Raw genomic sequence first — 22,853 nt, 5'->3', positions numbered from 1 at the left:
TTATTATAAAAGCAAAATCAACAGCTACAACTTAACTGTAAACGAACTTCAGTCAGATTACGTCAAGTGCTTTTTTTGGCATGAATGTCAAGGAAATCGGGGTGCCATAGAAATTGGCTCTAGCGTTCTGAAATACTTAGAAGAAAAAGCTAACACTAAAAACGACGATAACCTTGAAATTGTACTCTACTCGAATAATTGTTGCGGCCAGCAAAAGAACAAATTTATAATGGCAATGTACCTGTACGCTGTGCAACAATTGAAAATCAAATCGATCACGCACAAATTTCTTATCAGGGGTCACACACAAAATGAAGGGGACAATGTGCATTCTGTCATAGAGAAGTCAATTAAACGAGCTCTGAAATCGGGCAACATCTATATTCCCACAGATTATGTCAGATTAATTCGGTCTGCGAGAAAAACAGGAAATCAGTATAAAGTAACAGAATTGGGTTATGAGGATTTTGTAGATTTGAAACAGCTCTCTGAACAGGTAGGGTCAAACTACAGCAAAACATCAAACAACGAACAGATAAAAATATCCGACATAAAAGTAATTAAAGTGCAGAAGACTGACCCCGGCATTCTTTTTGTGAAAACTACGTACAAACAAAAAGAATATGCGCAAATCAATGTAAATAATAAAACCAAGAGAAGGCAAGAGAGCATCTCTACAATAAAATACGTTTCGGCATACAAAAAAAAAATTGAAATCTCTGCTACAAAGCAGGCTCATATTAAATACCTTATCTCGATAAAATGTATTCCTACATTGTATAAGCCCATTTATGAATCGATGTTTATGTAAATTGTTTACTAATTACTTTACGTTCATTTAATATTTGTAGTTTAAATAAGCTAATAAAACAGTTAATTTCTTATTTTTTTATTATAAGTAGTCTAATCTGAGGTTAATTAAGCTAAATAAATATTATAATTTAGGTTTGAAATGTGACATAAGTGATACTTGATAGATAGGTCACAACAAAAAAAAGATTTTGAAGAAGCAAGAAAAGTGACATAACTCAGACACTTCACCTGTTTTGACCTGGTAACACCACAAAATCCAACAAAAGTTGATTTACATATCCTTAATATTATTCTTTAGAATATAATAGAATTTACTGCCAAAAATACTTACCTGAAATTTAACAGAAACTTATACTATTGCAATTTAAGTTTTATGGTTTTCTCTTATTTGTTATTTCCCAAATACTGCATTTTTGAGTTATGTCACTGTTCTTGCCGCGGTGCGATATGATAACTAATTCAATCACCAAAAAAAAATGTTAACAGTTATTAAACACAATACAAATGGCTGCTACTGAAATAAGAAATCAACCAGACATTTTAATTCGGCTGAAGAACTTAAAGTGTTCTTCGTCGTTGTGAAGCATTTATTCTAGCAGAAGGAGGCTGTTTTGAACAATATTTGTAATATTTATGTGTTTAAAAAAAACGTTGCAGTTAATTATGATATAAAAATTAAAACTTTAAAGTGTTATAATTTCCTAAATAATTAAAATAGGACATATGTTCATTAAAATTTTTTTTGGTAATTGGATTAGCTATCATATGTCAAAGTTTGATGGTGAGCTAATAAATCACCCTGTATAAAATAGAAGGAAAGAAATAATGGATTTATCGATCTTCCTCTAGCACAAATTGTACACGGTGCGTAATATTTTATTGCAACTTCCCCACCGGCATCTAAAGACGCTTTACCGCGAGACTATTAGTCTTTTCAAAAGGAGAGTAAGTTGACGTTCCCCTTCTGGACAAGGGAAAAAGAAAAAAAATTGAGAGGCCTCGATCCTGGCAAGGTAATTAATTATTTTTTTGGCGTTATCGGGCACCGTCTGCTTCCTTTTACCTAATTCAGTGTCGGGGGAGTGCCTCTCCGATCGGCGGCAATAAAACGCACCGTTCGCCCTACTAAGATTGCCGATCGCTCGTGCATAACTAACGAGCAGTCGACGACGATTTGCGATTTCAGTGCTACCACCTACGTGAAACGCCTAAGCTGCCAGCTAAAATTTCTTAATTTAGACTCACCCCGCCACCCAATATTGATGGCTTTAATTTGCCAAACTGGATGTTAGGGTCTGAAGGAAACCAAAAAAAAATTATTGTTCTATTTTATCTTTTTCAGATCTTACTGTAACAAGTCGACCTTCTACTAGTAAGGCAATGAGCAAGGTGAGTTAATTGTCTCATAATTATTTTAGTCTTATTTTCAATCTTAATTTTGAGATAATGTGGTAGTACATAATAAAAGATTCATCACCTAGGTTATCATGTAGATCATCATATTGATTGGAACGGCTAAAGAATAAAAGTAAAGAGGGGGTGACAGTGTCATTAGATCCGACACCTGTGGCACGCGAGTTCCTCATTATTACCCCAGCACAAACGCGAACCCTGGTAAACGTGGATTCGGCACCGTCAGATAGCTATTGAACAGGCAGTGTTCCATGAATTAATAGCTTTCGATTACTTTCAACACATACCGTACCAAAACCCTTTTAATGTCCCACTGTTGATCGTTAATATTTTATCACACAAATTATCGTCACTAAATAAACATGAATCCAAATGGGAAAATACATTACTTTTTTTTATAATATTTTTTTAACCACTTTAAAATCTTAATGCTGGTATCACCTAGCTGTTTTAACGCAACCATCGTCGCATTGTCTTCTTGTGCCGAAAGGAGGAGCGTCGCGACGACGAGCGTTTCGGCATCCCCACGGGCCTTAACTGCTAGTTCGCGTGTCTGCGGTCTACGGTTTCTAGGTCCCGTAATGTTCGATTTGTCCCACCGCGCGAACGTCCCAGCAAATTGTGATGGAACGCGGGCTAGGGATACTAGGGTGGTGTTTCTCTTCCTTTTCCTTTTGCTCTCACGCTGCTACAACCCAGCCGGATTCCGCCGGCCGCTGCTGCTAATGTAGCAGACAAGCTGATGAAGACAACTCGCACACACGGGACGTTTCAACCCCTGAGGACCTTGCTCGCTGACCCTCAGAATACAATTTCTCTAGCAACAAGAATATTGCTAACAAGAACCCTCTAAAATTCTATATGTATAAAACAAAATTGATACAAATAATGATTTAATATTCAAGAGAAAATGAATACTAATTTCATTATTAGCGAAACTTTTGAATAACTTAAAAAGAATTTAAAAACATTTAGGACATATCTCAGTTCCTAACAATGAACTGCAACTTTTTCAAATCCCTCTAATCCTTATTCTGTACTTCAGGTAAGAAAGTGGAGTTGTAGATTAGTTTCGTCATATATCGTAAACAGACTCCCTTAGCAATTTCAAGTTTTCGTCTTGCTTGGCTTCCAACGCTGCATAAAATTGATCATCAGAACAATCAGTGGCAGAATTGCAGAACAATCAGTTGGTTTTATAAATGTGGTTTTTATCTCTTTTATCAATCCCTAAGCGGGTTTTCATGCGATATTGAAACCATGCATATTGGGAAACGTAGGTCAAAAATAGCTTTTGTAGCAGGAATTTTTATAGTTTCTCATCTCTTCCTACAGCTTTCCTCCATTCACCGGGTTAAATGCGATGTTCAAATCAATGAAAAAGGTATAAAACTATTTTGTTCCAACTCAACCCAATTTCCAGCCAACCAAATGTTTCATTCCTAACCTCCATTCATTCTGAAACCTTTCCATTCACTACTTCTATTGCTTCCAACCATGCCACTATAGCTCCATCTTCTCTTCTCTCTTGAACCTCTACTTTTCTAAGTGTTATTTTTCCTCCAAATCCACCATTACACTTGCCTTCCTTCCCTATCTGCCAACAGCCTGATAAAATATTTCTTCCAATTGCTTATTGAGATTTTAGTTGATATTTTTTCATTTCTGCCTTATATTTAATGTATACACCTGTTAATTCCAGTTTGGCATTTTTCTATATTTTTATATTAATTCTTCTGCAAATTCCCGCAACATCACTACCTTAATCTTCTTCTCGTGTTCTCTTTTGATACTAAGCAGTCTCTATCTCCTACATTGTCTGTACTCCTTCTTTATTGACATGACTAAGCTCCAAAGTCGTCCATTCCATCAATTTTCATCTTTCCTTTCCCCCGAATTTCTAACGTTTGTTTGTAAGATATTATTTCTGGCATCAACTAGTTGACCTTTAGGTGTGTCTACTGAAAACGTACAAGACAGCTTTGCAGATTGCAGACAGATTGCAGTTGATGAGAACAAATCTAGCATAAATTTAAAAGTATATTAAAAAATATACAGAGAAACCAAAAATGTTATTGATCATTCTTCAAAATGTGAGGTTGGTATTGTTAACAAATTATCTTTTCAAATAGTACTTTGTTTTGTAGTATCAATATGTTCATTGCGTCACTATCTCAACTCGCCAGAACGAAATATAACCCAACCCATATTTTTTCTCGTTTTTTGGCACATTCTGTACTAAATACAAATAAGAATTTAAACCATTTTCATCGTTTTAAGTTATCATTCAAAGTCTTGAAGCTTCCGGTATTTTTATCTGGCACCCATCGTTCGTAAGCCAAAACCGGATCCGACCATGACATCCTTCTCTCATCTGTCTTAACGTAGCATCGCATTACCGGTGGAGATTTTTCTTGTAGGGTTCGATCGTGCTCCTTGTAATACGGAGCAGAAGGATGCCAACCCCGAGGCGATAGTCAGCGCGCCCCCCCTTCGAAAAGCGTCTCGATCCGGATTACACACGCCGACACCTGCACCTATACCCCGCGAAAAAGGGGAACGCAGGCTAATACGACCTAAGAGAGACGATTTCTCACCACCACTTCCGCATATCTATTCAATTTATTATGGCGGAGACGCGAGTGAAATAAGAAATCTGCGCGGATTTGTCCCCATCTTCTATCTGTAACTGACAGATTTCGAAATAAATTTAAATTAAATTTCAATATTTTTTAGTAAGAAAATGATTAATTTATAGAATAACATTGAATGTTGTACATTTTTTTCTTATAAGAGTTGTTATTTATAACCATTCGGATAAACCATTAAAAGTTTTCTTCATCTGCTTCCTGTTCGTTATTGACGCAGACGACGCGTCGCCGACGTCGCATTTAATAAAGTTAACAAGCGAATTTTTTTCAGGAATTGAACGATCAATTTACGTAATTAGGTGAGAATATTGAGTGACTTCTTACGACGTAAACTCTTAAACGATCATAAAAATATCCAATCAAATCTAGTTATTATAAAAAAAAATTAACTTTTTATGATATTTTTTATAGGTTTTGCCACACCTATAAATTGTGTAAAGTGAGTATATGTGATCATCCAACAGGTGGTCATCGTGTATCGGAAGTCACGTGACGCCATCAATCACAGGGCCGGATGGGTTCGCAATCCGTCACCTCAGGCGACAGCGTTATGTTATTAGTAACCTGTCGTCGCATGATTTCGTTGGATTAACTGTCACTGTATTCTGTGCAGGTTAGATGATGCACTATCTACACTTCATCGATTCGATATTACATCTAAAATTAGAAACTCGGGATATTTGCAGAGTTACGATGTTATACAAGCACGGGTAGTTTTAGTTTTAATTGTTATTCAGCGCTAGATTGTTGAATATTTTTATTAAACTACAAGTAGAACAAACACTAGACCTACAACTAGAATCATTCGGGTTTAGCCGCACGTCTCGCAAGACGGCTAAACCCGAATGATTCTAGTTCTAGGTCTTGTGTTAGTTCTAGTGCAAAAGTAGAACTAACACTAGACCTAGAACTAGAAACATTCAGGCTTAGCCGTTTTAAGAAACGCACGGCTACACCCGAATGTCTTTAGTCCTAGGTCTATGATTAGTTCTAATGTTGGAGTTTATGTACAGTGTGTTAATTAATTATCGTACCCGACGTCATCATTGCAAGTATGCAACCAACATCACAGTATTGGTATTGCAATATGCAAATCGCGTACAAATCCCGTATACTGTGATATTGGTTGCATACTTGCAATGGTGTTGTATATTCTTCATTGAGCTAAAACTAGAACTAACACTAGACCTAGAAGTAGAAAGTTTCGGGTTTAGCTGTACGTCGTATAATAACATTTAAAAAATTAGAAAATTATTATCTTAAGTAGTATGAATAAGAGTTTTCTGTATAGATGAAATTGAAGATGGTGACGAAACAATTTCAGTGGCGTAGTTAACGCGAGAGCAAGAGAGCGGTAAGGCATTCTTTCCCTCCAAAGCTGAATAAATTAGTGGTAAAACTGGGATATAAAATTTTGAATATGAATGGGAAATTTTGCATCCGTAATAAGCCCCTTTCAGAAACAAAGCGCAGCTGACGAGAACATATGTAGATGAGGCAAAGGAGACGGCCGCTTACCGACATCGCAGGACGAGACAACCAGGGACCTTATCCCAGAGAAAGCTCCGGAGAACGGTCCCCGGGAAATTAAATCTCCATTAAAAAATATAAATTTTGGGTTTCGGGGGTGGATCATTGTCGGGCGAATGCCGCTTAATTCTCTAATAGATTCACTTGAGTATTGTTCCTTTTTTTTTAATTTAATGAAAATGAAGATTAATGTTAAGAGAACGCACAACATGGATACCCCTAAGTGGAAATTATGCATGAAACGGTAGGAAATGATTCAGTGAGCAAATCCAATTACTCGTGTCTGCTTCGCGAGTCTCCCCCGCGTATAAACGTCGTAACCGGGTAATTTGTGCCTAAATCCTAGGTGCGGAAAACTCGGCATTAATATGTCGTTTATATTGATTATCAATCATACCCGTTTCTGCGAAATTATACGAAGCCTACATCGATTAAGGGCTGTAGTAGTGGTAGTGCACGAAACGGAATTCAGGGTTAAAGCTACGTGCACGAGACACGTTTCACCACCCCTTACGAATCGTGGGACCCAGGACACCTCCTAATGACCTAACCATTCCACCCCTACAACTCTGTAAATTCCATGCTCGTACATTAACGATAGTTGTACAGTTTTAGTACGACAAAAAATATTCGACAATAAATTTAGATTAAAGATTATATTTTTTCATTGTTCTGTTGAAGCCTGGATCATTTACTACTTTGTGAAATTGTCTTGTTGTGTTGTTTTAGCAAATAAAAATATATATACTTTTTTATTTAGACACTATTAAACGAGAAAAAATTGCTTCTCTTGATAATTCAGTTTCGCCATTCCAGATTTAGTGTTCACTTTCTGAATTTTCTGTTCGCATTTTAACGTTATCTTCATCTTCTAGTATACATTCTTACTCAACCCAATCCAACTTTTGTAAACACTTCCCTTCGACTTCCAAGCTGGTCATTGTAATGCTAGCAGGTGAATTCTGTAAAAGTTACTCAAGAACGTTCGAATAAACTTGTCCAAATACGTTCATTTCCCGCTATCTTTACACCGCCTATGGGATATTTCACAATCCCTCGACATTAACCACCATGTGGAAATAATTCCTAGCTTAAATCATGCTTTCAAATATCGTATTAAACATTTTAATTGGGTATCACTTTTGTTTCCATATCCATAGATTGAAAAGGTTGATTTTGGGTTAATTGGTTCTTGGAAAAGACTAATTCTTAAGGCAAAATGTAACAAGAATAACATCGATCTAACGTATGGTAGCATATTTCATAATAGTGTATCTATTTCTCGTAAAAACAGGTAGAATCAAGTCTCACCAATTGCTTTATTGTAGAAGATCAGTGTGTTAATTAATTATCGTACCCGACGTCACCATTGCAAGTATGCAACCAATATCACAGTGCAATACGCATCATACGCAAATCGCGTATTGCAATAAAAGTACTGTGATATTGGTTGCATACTTACAATGATGACATCGGGTACAATAATTAATTAACACACTGTAGAGTATAAAGCCATAATTTTGAATTGATGTAATCCAAGAGCAACTTGCAACAAATGTATTCTCGTATGAAATTTAACGAAATCACTGTTTCTTTAATATTTAAAGTTATTTGGGATCCTTTTTGTTAAGATACAGATTGTATTGTGAGTAGCAGTGGGATTTTCTGCGCAGATTATAAACTGTTGGAAAAATATTTTTCATGAAACCTTTTTGTTTTGTTAATATAACTTTAGTAGCTTTATATGTTCAATGGTTCTACATAATACAATTTGAAAAACATCAATCACGCTTCGTTGGGCGTGAAGATGAATGAGATTTTTGAGTAGCGTGTAGCGCACGTGTAATCTGGAACACCTGACACGAAAAGTACAAAAGTAGCGTATAAAATGTTATCGTCAACGTCCCAACCGCGGGGGTGGTTACAATCTCAATTCAAAAGTAATCCTCTTTGGCGGACCGATCACAATGCCAATGGACAAGATAATATTCATAAAGGGTGGAATGGACAAAATGCGTCATGTACGCGATGGGTGTTTTTGTTTTTGTGCTTGGCTTGAAAAAAAAAACTCGGAGAGATGCACAAAGGTAGCGAAGCGCAGCTTTAGTGACCGGACAACATGCACTAGCAAACAGAAGGGAATGCTGCTACCGCTGTACCGCTAAATGGGAGATGGGGGAGAGTAAACAACAAAAACGCAACTGTGGAAGGTTTTCGTTCCAGTTTCGACCGAAAACGGACGTGGCGGCGTGCATTCATCAGTCCTGTGCTGACGGGAACGATGAACGTTCGCAGTTATTCAACTGAACGTTGTCATGCAAAGGCTGATGAATGGCATTTCAAAAAGAAAAATGCCCTTTACACGACTGCATTGTACATGGCGTTTTCATTGAAGATACGTTTCATGTAAAACCTCGACCGCACGATAAAGCCCCAAGCAAGATATCTACCGATGAATCTAACATGAAAAAAATACGAACGATTTAATAAAAAGTATATTAAAAAATAATAAAAGATTTAAATGCACCGACATCATCATTTTGGGAGAAATTGAATTTGCAGGAAGCTGTTTCTGAAATCATTAAAATCGAACAAATGGGGGACCCCACTTTCTTTCGTCGGGATTATTTCATTACTGCGATTCAGGAGTGGAGAATGGAATTTCCGGAAATTTAGTCAATTTTTTTTGGTTCCCCCGGATTTTAAATTTGTAACAAAAATCATCTTTTCAGTAAATAATTTATTGATAATGCAAGGTGTAAAGTTTTAAATTATTGATTTTTCTAGGCATATTTTTGTAAAACTCAGCTAGCGTGATCTTTCAATCACAAAGCTACACGAAACATGCTGCTTCATTAATTTTATGTCAGATTGGGTCGGGTACATGTTAATTGCTTTCAAATGAAAACATCTTGATTGATTTATTCATGTGAAGGTTAGATAACAAAGAAAAACCTTGCAACCTCAAATAAATACACCTGGTTATTGATGGATCTGTAGCCAAATGCATTTAAAAAGCATTCGTCTTTTTTTTGAAGATGGAGTATACCCATGGGAGTAGTTGGTCACTCCGATTCTCCAATATTTTTACGACGATAAATTGTCAGGGGAATGTTCCATTTCTAGATCTACAACTATTTTTCTAAACCTTTGGGGAATTCTGATTCGAATTATTGTAAAATCACAGAAATATTTATTCCAAAACATATATTAACAAAGTCAATATTATGATCTTATTCATATTAAATATTTTCCATGAATATGAAAGGAGATAGATATGATAATAATATCGAGTTCAACGAGAATTTCATATCGCTCAAAAGTTAAGGGAAAGTTTATTCTTTGACACACGTTATGAATGTTTACAGGCGATAACGGCACATCATTAAACCCATAACTGGAGTTGAAAACTTTTGGTATTACCATGATAACGTAGGCTGTAAAGTATGGATTATAAGAAACGCTATATCGAAATGTTTAAACAACTTTATAAAACATCCATAAAAAGGGAAGTCTTTAAGTTAAACCGTTAACAATTAACTAGCAAAAAAAATCGAAAAATAATACCGCCATATATCAAATGATCGTCGCCACATTTTTTCCCTTCTTCCGCCAAATAATAATAAATCATTTTCCTCTGTTTCCCCGGGGGTGTATTAATTGGTTCCATCCCCGGCGTTTGGATATCTCTCTACTGGAAATCGCTGAAGGACGGGAAATCTCTTGAAGAAGGGGGAAAAACCAGGAGACGTGCCTTTTTTTTCATCCAACTGTGGCACTCCCCCACCCCTATTTGTATACATTAGATGGTGATTCGAAACCTCAGAAGACCTCGGAATGCTAATCACTCTCGGCGGCTCAGCGTCTCGGAATAATTAATTAGCATTCTTTCCCTATACTCTACGTGCCGGCTTTTCCGGTCCAAAAAAAAAGAGAGCGACGTCGACTTCCCCCTGCGCTCTCGTTTCGCTCATTACATTAAAATTAGATTTAAAAATGTGGAAATTGTATCGTTGATTACGAATCCACGCTCAAGACGGCGAACCGGCAGCCTTCAACTTCAACAACACAAAGTGGATTTTCAATTAACCGTCTAGTGTAATGCATTTAAGGCTGAGAGCAACTGGGAAAAAGAACGCGCCCTTTTAGTAGTCGAGACGTGGTTGAGAGGTGAATGTTAAATTGTGGCCTTTACAAAGAAATCAAATTTCTTTTTGAATTATTTGAAAAGAGATTTTAATAATTAATTTAAAATCTGATTTAATTCGATTTTAGATTAATTCGTGTTAGAAATTTAAAATAGAAAAAAAAACTCAAGTTTAGGTTCGCATCTAACGACGACAAAGTCGTAAGTCTACGTGGGTTTCGTACAAAACTACTCCTTTAATCCCGTTTTCTTTACCCCTCGTCCGGACGTCGTCGAAAGAAATCTTAATTAACGGCTCCATTGTTTCGGGGCGGAAACCCGCTTCTTCGATGGTTGACGCGTCACCGCCAGCCTTTATCATATTTAAAGCAGCTAACGCGAATCTGATGTCGTTGTCGTTCTCCCGTATCCCCATTATATTTCCTTATAATGACCCATGGAGAAGCGCGTGCACGCCCTCGGGCAAGAAGTCAATAATGCCGTCGCTCAACTTGGACAACTCGACACGTCAACGGCGATCCCCCAAGACGATAAACTATTACGAGAACCTCTTTGTTCATCAACTACATTAAAGAAAATTTCAAAAAAATCGTGTATGAAATAAATAATAACAACTGTGAAGACTTTTATAGAATATAACATAATACATGCAGGGAGATCTTGCTTGCCTAAGGGTAAACCGTGTAAAAGGGAATTCTCCTTGTACGCTAGGGTGGTAAAACTGGAGAGCAGCAGCCCATAAATGGCGCGCACCTGTACACATCCCATTGGGCCGGTGACGAATGGTCTCTCATTTTCCACCACATTCCTCACAACCTCTCTATACGCGCTAGTTTATCGGATCAATGTGTTTCCAAGCGCCCCCTTTCACTGGGGCCAAGCGTTCAGATTAAGTGGCGAGATGTGTCACACGATACGCACCGCAACCACAGCGGCAACTGCAAACTGGAAATCGAACGCTCATGTCGTTTGCGTTGCTTTGTATCTCTCATCATGAGCCACTTTAAATCGTTCCACCATGTCTGTCCGTCCGTCATTTATCGACGGCGTCGTATGTCAAATGTTTTTGACAAGTGTGGAGAGATAATGTGCATAATGAATGATAGTCATAAATTGTTTTGTATAAACACGAGCTAACGCAATTGTATAGCATTTTTAGGTTGATACAAAAAAAATTACTTTGAATTCTACTTTTAGTTCAATAAAAATCTATCGCTGTAAAATAATTTTGCTGCCATATACCAAATTTGAATGCGACTTGATACTTTATGAGATTTAAAAAGATTTAAGTAATAAAATATGCAATTGTTCTGCCATATAATTTACGACTTTAGAGAAAATACGAGGCACATGTTAAGAGATACCTCAAGATCTTTTATACAGCGCATTAATGCTTACAAAAAAGGAGAATATAATATATTCTGTCACTTTTTTAAGTACAATAATGACATTTTATTACACATATTTCTTTAAATTCTAAATATCAAAAAAACTATTAAAGTTAGACATATGACATACTTATCATTAATTAAATGGAACACCCTGTATATTAATTATATTAATTAATATACAGCGGAAAAAACTTAAGAAAAAGCCATTTGAAAAACATTAAAAGTAACTAAGCTTTATAAACACGCTGTATAGTGTATCTAATATCTTTAGATACTATCATCTACCTACTGGCATTGACTATTGTCTGATGTAGTTTCAAGGCAAAATCGGAAAAAATGTCGTTTTTAAAAATATCCTGTAATGGGTACATTTTGGAAGAATAATTGAATATCTCAGGAACTATGAATGCTATCAAATAGTAACATATATAGTTCGTTTTTTTTCTATAATACTTGTCAATGTAAATTTTTTAGGGTTTCTGTTGGTATTATCTAGGACCCTATAAAATTTATGTTATTTTCCTGATTTTTAGTAACATTTTCAGTAACTAAATAGTTGAGGTTACACTACTAATAAATTTTTAGGTAAATACGATTTTAACCAAGTACATATTTATTGTAAAAACGTGCTACATAGTAATTAAATAGAACAAAACCCCCCACAACATCTTTTATGCACCTTTTCTTTTTGAATAACGAAAACTCAAACATCAGTGTGACATATTTATTTCAAAACATCATATAACAAAACACCCTGTTAATTTTGCCAACTTTACAACAATTTGACAAGTATTATAGAAAAAAAATGAACTATACGGTTGTATAAACAAATTTAGTTGTATTCATAACATGATCAAATATACAGGGTCCAGTATAAATGAAAATAATTTTACATAATAATAATAATAAGTGATGAATCAAACAACTTTTGTATAAAATATTTTTTTTAATAACTCACCCTATATAATACAGAGGACACACATCTGTATTAGGACATACCTTTTTCTTATTGTTTTGTAATAAAATAGCCACTGCCTCAACAACACAGCTGCTTCAGCTTATATTGATATGTTAATACTGAAGAAAAATCTCTTTTTATTATTTTGTAACAAAAAAAGGTCTTGCCTCGGCTTGTAATAATATATCACTACTACAAAAAATCCTTTTCTTATTGGATTGTAAGGAAGAACCATTGCCTCGGTAGCCCAGCTGCCTCGCCATGTATTAATATATGGAGTGGTCTAAAACTAGCACTATCACTAGAACAAATACTAGACCTAGAACTAGAAACATTCGAGTTTAGCCGTCTTAAGAGACGTGCGGCTGCGAATATTACTTGTTCCAGCTCTAGAGTTAGTTCTACTTTTATACTGAATAACAACTAAAATTAAAACTGGCACTAGACATAAATAATAAAGAAGATAGATCATTTTAGATGCAATTTTTAATATAACTGAGCCGGTTGTAATTGGTAAAAACTTGTGTTGATGGTAAATTTCATGAGGTGATCAAACCATTACTTCAACCTCAAAACATAACGATCTATCAATATAGAGTCATACAGAGCCGATTTTACAGCCCGTATAAATTTTAGTACCCATTCACAGTGCAAACTACCGGAGAGATCGAAAAAGGACAGCACGGTTAACGGAAGACATCCAACCCTCTGAAATTTGGGGGGTGGATGAACCGAAATTTTTAAAGGGGAAATTCTTCAGGAAAGGGTGAAAAAATTTTTGGGACCTAGGGGAACCGATGTCGGCGACCACCCTTACGACATGGTTGCGGCTCTTTCAATATTTAACGATGCCCCGCCGGAAAATAATTCGGATGATTTTATAGGTGGTGTTCTTTTCCTGCGGCCAACCCTGATTATTTCAAATGATTCGGAATATTTTATGAAGAGGGATGTTTAAAATTGAATTAACGACCGAACCGGAGAACCCGACGCTAATTCCGCACGGATTCGCCTCGGCCACAAGCTGGCTTTTCCAGCGAGTCTCTACAGTACTCTAAATGGAATCACAAAAATTAAATACGACCAAAAAATCTGTACGAGAATATTCTTTCAAAAACCTACATAATTTAATTTAGTCTACCAAACATTTTATTTTAGTTTTTCTTGGAGCTTTCATATAGATTATCTCATTAGTTTGTAATCAATTTATCTAATTAAAATCTGGATGAAAATATTTCAATCCCACCCTTAACACATTCTGTTTGTTCCACCACTGTCGACCAATTTGCTAAGTTGACTGCCGTTAGCAGCACCGCGCGTAACTCTCCCGGTAAATCATCCCGAATTACAGCACTAAAGCATCTTTATGTTCCGGCGACAAATGTTTTTCTGATTGCCGTTCGCTCCCCTTTTTTCGTCCGCGTTAATGTGTACGAATACCACTCTTTTTTTTCTACACTCTTTCTCTCTCTATTTTTTCAACAACGTCCGTGACAGTAAAATAATCATTACATCCGTAACCGTTGTTATTTCAACTGTTTTATTGTAGTTAACTTACGAATATTTTATACGTTGTGCAGTATACAGGACATAGTGCGACGATCAAAAGGGTTATAAAGCTGTAACTCGAGTATTTCAACTATCCAGACTGTTGTGCCTCTTTATGCTAGCACTTGCGACAATGCAGAAAGGACAAGCCTTGATGTGGTTCTCTTTGATTTTCAGGTGGACGATTGTCGACCCGGCGGGGTTAGAAAAACTACCAACGTCGAGCAAAAGTAAGTAAATTTTTTTATTAAAATATCTGTTTTTATCGCATACAGAGATAATATGACCCGGTCTTCGTCATCGGGATCTTCCTCGATATGGGGTAATAAAACTTTTGTTGTCAGGTCGTATGGGGATCGATCCGTATCTCGGGGGGTCTAGCCGTGCATGATTTAGTGGTGGCGGCCGCAGGGGGCGCCGAATAGCAGCATTGGTAGGGCCGGGACGGGGCGCATAGAGATATGCAATGTTTTCGGAAAAGTTTCGGCATCGAGTGATCTATACTGCTGGTGCTGGTTGCTCGCGACCTCCAGGGGTAATAGATTTAAATCAGTGGAAATTTGATTCGCCTGGAAGGATCGCGACCGATTTACGCCACGGGTCGCCGCCCCCATTCCCCCTTTTAAAACTCTCTTACAAATAGACGTCTCTTTTAGTGCATTCAAAATTTCATCAAAACTACTTTCAAACGAAAATGTTGTCGTGTAAGTTAATATACACGTCAATAATGTTGATAAATGTATGTGTTGCTACGAATATGACAACCATTTGTGGAATCTTCTGTTTCTTTAGATCTTACAAACATAAATGTTAAAAGTTTCATCTCATCCAGTATAATTTAATTAAATCAAAGTTTCCATAATCTCTCACCACTAGGGAACTCTTAATAATTTGTTCTTAATCTTACTCTCTGTAAATCTTACTGATTTGTTGTTCTGTGTAAATCTCTTTTTAAGGCTTCTGACAAAACTTAGAGGAAGCTTATTGTCCGTTGTTTGTATTTCTATGTCATTGATATGGAAAGTACAAAATGTTGCAAAAGTAAACAATCTGAACGACCTCGGATTGGCAAAACGCTTGAATATTTGGTTACGATTTTTAAAACGCATTGTTCGAAGAATTCTTAATTAAAGAACTGAAAATAGAACTCATGAATGGAAAGTAAATAAACTATAAAGCAGTGTGTTTTCAGTTTCAACATGTCCCCAGTACAGTCCGTTATTGAGCGATTTTCGCCTATGAGATAGTGTTAAGATAATTGTATTAAACTTAACAGTATAGACAGAAAGTGTGGTTTCAATCAGGCAGGGCAACAGCAAATAAAAAAAGCAAAATCATGATGTACAGTGTGTTAATTAATTATCGTACCCGACGTCATCATTGCAAGTATGCAACCAATATCACAGTAGTGATATTATGACGTCGGGTACGATAATTAATTAACACACTGTATACTAAAGTGTCATTGTAACTAAATTTGCATTTGATGATGACGTTTTGCTTAACTACCTACCACCTTCTCCTATAACACATCGCAACAAATGCTTTTATTTTTCTTTGCTATTTCTGATCCCATTCTTATCGTCAGGTAGACATCATTAAGGTGGTATATGTTGTAGTTTCTTTTTATATACTTCGTTGCTCTGTAGAGAATCTAGTCAGTTTTATAGGTGCTGTTAGTATTTCTAGCTATTCTAGTTTGTTGACACTTCTCTCTCAGTAAACATTTTTGCATATTTTTCAATTAATATTAACTATTAGTTATTACAGCTCTGATTAGAGCCAAGTCATATTTTCTATGTTTACATCTGCTGAAGTATTCCTTTACTTATGAGCATCTCGTAGCAAAGCTACATCCAAAGTTTGGCATAATTATACACTGCACAGCTTCTTTTTTGGACTTTTCGACAAATTTGCCTTACTATAATATAATTTGTACACTTGTGACATAACACAGCTTTACAAACCTTGATTTCATTCGAACACTTTTTGATGCCATTTTTCATGATAAGTCTGGATATGAAACTTTTCTTTACATCCTGTTTCGCTTTAAACAAATTTCATAACGATCTATTTCAATATTGAAAATCCGTGAACATTAATTCAATAAATGATAAATACGATTTCATCATAGTTCCAAATCTTAATAATATTTAGCTTTAATTGCGACGAATAATTGTGCTGTTTAATTAGACAATGAACTTTTCAATCATGAATCATTATGGAGCATTCAAATCAGTAAATAAATATTGTTTTTCATTAATAAAGCATATTTGTGTGATAAAAACGTATGTGTAACTTCTAACAAAATTAATTAAATTTCGTTCGATTTCGAATTCAAAATATAGTCGTAAAGAGAATTAACTGACGACCCCACAAATCACGGGGGCGATTTTTTGAGTGACATTCGCGTAATTAGAAAAGTCTCTCGCGATCGGATCTCCTCCGGTAGGGGGTGAAGCTAAAGGAGACGGAAAAAGGTGATCCCGCATAAATCTGAGTATATTTACGGTTCCTGGGCGCCCCATCCAGATCGGTCCGAGATATGCCCCACTCGGATTCCACCAGCACTTTCCGCTGGATCCACTACGATTTGAACTCCATATATCAAGCGGGTATATCGGGAGTTACTCGTAAATCAAGTCCAAGGAGCAGGTCACACCTTATGTTCAATGTTCTTGCACTTTTTACACATACATCAGAAAAAAAAAAAGGAAAATGTAAAAAATCCCCTATGTAAATGATTTGAAAAGCTATAAAATATAAATATGAAAGGGTAATAATTCCTTTTTGTAAAGCGCTAAAACAGCACGAGAGAGTTTCGGTTGCTACACACGTTAAAAAATTAAAGGACAAAAGGAGAATTTAAACGAGCGTCGAGCAGAAAAGCTACAACCGGAGGAATGTGAACAAAAAACTCCAAAACGAGCCGTCCAAATAAATATCAATAACATTATGTGGGTCTCTAAAACATGCCCTGTTATTGAGATATCTCGACGCGGGGGTTCTAAATAAATGATGACCGCATCCAATATTAAAGCGCAGATAGAATTTAACCGAGTTTTTCCGTTTTTTTTTCCTCCCCCTACTTTGGGAAAAGGGAAAAGGCGGATGAGGAGGGGTTCGTCATGGAATTCCCTCCGCCGTTCACGTCAGTCACTCGGCATTACACCGCTTCACAAACACACGGTTTAATCTTTTTTAAAGAGGGCAGGGTTTAGTTTACTAATTAAGAACCATTTAAAACGTCATTTTTCTGTTTGGCTTTTCCGCCCGTAATTGTATTTAATTTTTACGGGGTTTTTAACTCTCTCCGAGGGTTTCTTCCAACAATTATTTTACTCCTTTTTAAATTTAACAAATACATTTTGAAAAAAATCTGAATTTATTAAATTTGTTGAGTTTATTTTAAGTAAATCTTAATGAGTAAAAAAGGGGTTAGAAAAAGTGGACAGACTTCATCTAGAAAACCGTCATGTGGGAGGGTTTTTCCACTGACCACGTTTTTAAATGAAAATTTAATCGCAAACCCGCAGTGGCTGTCAGTGCGTGAAATACGCTTACGTTACAGTGTTCCCTGTCCTGAAAGTTCATTTCCTGAAGGGTATCCCTCAAGGGGTTGTCCGCACCGTCTGGACTGTTTAAAACCGTGACATATACAAAAAGACTTTTTACGTAGTTTCAAAGTATGTTGATAAACAAAAATATGATTTTATTCAGTTCATTATCGTTTTTGCAGAAAACTTTTTAACCATCATCGGATAGGTTTGATTAATCGAAATTTCGACGTGAGCTTCAATTAAAACTCGCGAACAACGATGCGACACTTCAGAGTGCAGGGAACTATTCGCGATTTTTTTCCGATTCCGTCGGTAATTGGAAATCTAGATCGGATGACAATTAAAAGCTCGCCTCTCCGTATCGAGATCTTCATCCCTAAGGACGTCTCGGTGATTGATCCGCTATCAATATACCCCATCCGCGAGAATGATGAATGCATGCCACTGGAGACAACCGGACGAATGAAGTTCTATCGACAGCCGATGCAACTCCATCCATATCTCTATTAAAACGTCCACTGTTTATTGGACGAGTTTGCAGGGGTTCGGATATGATGAACTCGTCTAATATTAAAAGTTGGAGAAAAATTTTTCGAACTAATTTTTATCTTAAAAAAATTGAATTTTTATGGGTTAGAAACTCACACGTGTATATTTTCTAATTTAGTGTTGTCGTAATTGCATTTTTAATAAAAAATATGTTAGAAGTTATTTGAGTACGATGGATGGAACGAAAAACTTTCCATCAATGTTGCTGAAGCAAACGAGTTTGAAGGAAACTCATGTTTGATTGATAATAACGAACTTTTCTTATGACATCTTGGGTAGTCATAATATTTCAAGGGATATAGAAAAGCCTGGCTCAGTGGATATTATTAGATTGGTAAAGAAGATATCTTTTTAAGATCTAGGCCATAATAAACTTTTTAATTTCAGAAAAACTCAAGCTACCATTCTTGGTAGACTTGACTGACACTATCTCTACAGGATGTTTTTGTGAATCGTTTCATAATCACAAATACTGGAGTAAGATTTGGCGCATGATTTCTTTGTCGCAAAAATAAAGCGCCTTGTTTTGAAAGTGTAGCAACAAAAAAGATGCAAGCGATCCTAATTTTCTACATCGAGATTGTCGCTAATTGAAATTAATCATTCTCAAAGACTATAGACTTCCAGAGTCTGGTGTCTTGGTATTTTATTGTAAGTTCAATAGATTGAAACTATTTTTGCTCATCCGGTAATACTTCAAAAACTTCTTCGGATATTTTACCAAATCGTGATGAATTTGATAAAATTAACCTTTAAACAGTCTTTGACATACAAATAGATACACCCAATATTTTTTGTCTTTTCAATGAGACTATCACACAAGCAGATTCCATAAAATCCATTATGAATTGAAAGCAAATGCACTATACACGATATGTTTCACTTTACGGTGATTGCGATTTGTCTGTTGCTGTGACAAAAAGTGGTGCACACTTACTACTGTGTGTTACAGAAATAAATTCACTGTAACATTCCAAGCATGGCGTAACAAATCTAATATTGAACTGGAGCGCCTTGGTGACTGTTGAAAAATAAAGGTCTGTCTATTCTCACACAGTTTGGCATTAACCAATTAATCAATATTTAATGATGTATCACTTGTGCCCACTGCAGGTGATACCTTTGCAAAAGATACAGCATAAAAGACTTTTGGAGAATCTCGCATATGCTCCTGCAACACTGTATTCAATTTGTCACTTTTGTAAAAAGCAGGCTAAACACAAAATTCCATTTGCAAAAAAATCTTTCTTGCATTACAGCATCTCTTAGCAGAAATCTCAACGTATAGCTTGACACTTTAATACTCTACAAATTGCAGGCCCCATTTTTAGTCGTTTGCATAAAATTTTCTATACACTTAGTTGCAGAATTTGTTATAGCGAACTTGCGAGTGTTGTTGACGTTTGTGGACTTTGTTGGTAAACATTACGAATATCTTTTCATTCCTATTTTTGCTACAAAATAAAATTTTCGCCCATATATTAATACTAGTGATGGAACGGATAGTGATTTTGCGAAAAGCCGGATAGCCGGATTATCCAGCATATCTATCCGGCCATTATGGTTATAATTTCTGATGCATTTCTGAAGTGATACCCTACATCATTGCGATATTTGAATAAAAATGAAATTAATAAGAAAACTGATGAGATATGTCAATTTATTTGGATCCAAGATACAAAGTGAACTTTTTTGATGCAGATTTAACAAACGAAGCAGCTGAAAGTGATAACAGCGACAGTTCTGTTAGTAATGAATGTGATGATGAATTACAAGCGAGCAGAAGAAACGGAATCGGGATTGTTACCATGAGGTTGCTAATGATAAACCTGAAATAAATAAAGTTGTATTAAATGAAAAAAGTCCTATTGGGGTTGAACTTGATTATTATCTGCAGTGTCCAACACCTAAAAAGATACTAATTCTTGTGAATGGTGGAGTACTAAGTAATATAATGATATCTGTTCCAGCACTAATTAATACTATAAATAAATCGATGGGTTGCTTAACATATGGTGGTTTCCAAAACGAATTCGAAAATGTCGTTGGACAAACAGTTAACTTTAATTAATGACGAGAATTTGTTATATATATGTATTAAATTCCTGCTGGATTTGGATAGGAATAAAATTCACCGTAAACTTTACCTTCCAGAAGCTCATTTTTGCTAAATACAAAAGTTTCTGAAGCACTAGATTACACGCTAGACGTGCGGTAGTTCCGCGGGCTCGGCTTAAAATTTAATCCACCCTCTCTCCCCCGCAATAGGGGTGTGACGTCACTGGGTTGCCGTTGGACCAGGGGCAGTTTTTAATTTCAATTACTCGATGGTTTTGCTGGTGAAAAAATCGGGGGAACCGAAAATATCGCCCCAGTGTGTTTTTCATTTAGGTAATTAACGACGCGACATCCGGTCAAATTGGAAAATCAAAAAAGAACTTTCGTTTTCCGGTCGATTTAAATCAAAAATTTAATAAAGCGGTGAAGATTTTCGTCGTTATGTCGCTTCGCGAAACTTTTTCCAAAGTTCCCCGTTAATTCGAAAGTATAAGGGATGGACTGCCGCCGACGGACGTAAAAATCGACCTACCCCATCAAGTTCCCTAACTAGTTCACACAAGTCAGAAAGAGAAAGTACAAAGAACGTAAGTGCAATTTGTGTCGGCGAAGTTTCGCGCGCACACAGAAGTTGGCGCCGCAGTTCGAAATTAAGGCGAACTTTTTATGGGGCGGCATGAAATTTGAGCAATCGATACTGTTTACATTTTCGTCGACCGTTTCAACCGTTACGAAGGGTTGTGGTTAAATAGTGGCAACCTTGAGAATTCGGACGCAACTTTCGCTGTTAATTTTTGCGTCGGTGATTGTTATTCCTCTGCGATTTCCATTGATTACGTGTTTGAGTATGTGGGCGAGATAAACTACCGAAGTTTCTCGCTCAAATTTCTACCCGGACTAGAACTTTTGGTATGGATCAATACGACCTAGTACTTGAAGTTGTATCAGAACTTCGTCTTAACCGGTCGATGAATCTCAGAAAATCAATACTTTGTTAACATTGAGAAAGCATTTTTTTAACTGGTTTATTTCCCAACACATCATCATTAATAACAAAGAATGATTCTAATAAATTTCGTATTCGTTAAACGTGAATGAAAGAAACCACAATCCAAGTATAAACAGAAATTGATTGAAACTTTTGACACTTCGATACAAAATCGACTTGAAATGAACCATAGTTACTGTTACAATACCGGATTCTTCCTCGATTAAAATTATTAATTTAATATTGTAAAAGTAACAACCTTACAAACTTCTTTATTGTTTGTTGTACAAATATATATGCATTTTTGGAAATCTCAAAATTATCTAGGCAACAAAATGTTAATATTTGTATTTATAATCTAAAATCACCCTGAGTTACTTTTGATGAATTACAACACCATAATAAATTCCAAACGTAGGGAGAAGTATGGTCCGAAGAGTTACGTGTAATTTCAGAGTAAAAGAGAGACGAACGGAGTCCCTAAACCTCGAGGGGTGGCTACCGATAGCGGTTCCTGCAATTCTGAAGCAGGACGATCGTGCGCAAGCCTGCATCTACCCCCCCAGAAGGCCACCTCTGCTACCACCTCTACGGAGAACCCTGCTGCAGTTGCAATAGCGCGCGTGGCAAGTTTAGTCTTGTAACCGCCTTCAAGCATCACGTTGAACGTCGATCCGGACATCGTCGAAAACGACACGTTTTACGCGTTTCGTGCTAAGTCCAAAATAAAAAAAGTAATTTTTGAGGTTATTATTAAATCTCATTTTTAAACGAGTTGTATTGAAAGTGCATATTTTTTTGTCTAAAATGTGTGTGGAGTGTGCAACGAACTGTCTGAAAGGAACTGTTAGAGTTTTAAAATGATAGAAGCCACTCTTCAGACTACCAGGTAGATTTTTTTTTAACTTGATAGTTTGACATTTTGAGGTGTTTATGGTGTATAAAAAGTTCTTTGAGAAGAGATTAAAAAAATATAAAGGGCAAAAGTTGGGGCGATTAAAACTTTGCCTAACTGCAGTTGAAAATTTTCTTTTCGAAGCTTGACCAACTTCTTCGAAGTTGTCTTCTCCGGACTTTCGTGAATAATTTCAAGTTGTGTAATTGTTTTGAAAAGTTTTTGATACACAGCACTAGTTAACAAATCCGTATTGAGTTATCAAATACTTTTTCAATTCAAAAGAAAATGTTTACAATAAAATTTTTTCAGTTAATATGAAAATAATCTTTTTTAAACTCAGCGTTAGTAT

At 36.1% G+C, this 22,853-nt stretch overlaps 1 protein-coding gene across 5 annotated transcripts in view; it reads left to right on the top strand.

Annotated features, from left to right (window-relative positions):
• Positions 1 to 22,853, top strand: part of LOC111425866 (myelin transcription factor 1) — a 168,692-nt gene that overhangs the window by 128,605 nt on the left and 17,234 nt on the right. For 4 of the 5 annotated variants that reach the window (XM_023060155.2, XM_071194241.1, XM_071194242.1 and 1 more), the window contains 2 exons: positions 2,156 to 2,202; positions 14,629 to 14,681. In XM_023060155.2, the coding sequence (XP_022915923.2) occupies positions 2,156 to 2,202; positions 14,629 to 14,681 (100 nt within the window). Of the gene's footprint in view, positions 1 to 2,155; positions 2,203 to 14,628; positions 14,682 to 22,256; positions 22,496 to 22,853 lie in introns of those variants that run through there. The other variant, XM_071194245.1, reaches the window with a different exon arrangement.

The sequence above is a fragment of the Onthophagus taurus genome, chromosome 2 (assembly GCF_036711975.1).
Source record: "Onthophagus taurus isolate NC chromosome 2, IU_Otau_3.0, whole genome shotgun sequence".
Lineage (NCBI taxonomy): Eukaryota > Metazoa > Arthropoda > Insecta > Coleoptera > Scarabaeidae > Onthophagus > Onthophagus taurus.
The sequence above is the reverse complement of the archived record's forward strand: the minus strand, read 5'-3'. Positions and strand labels throughout refer to the sequence as shown.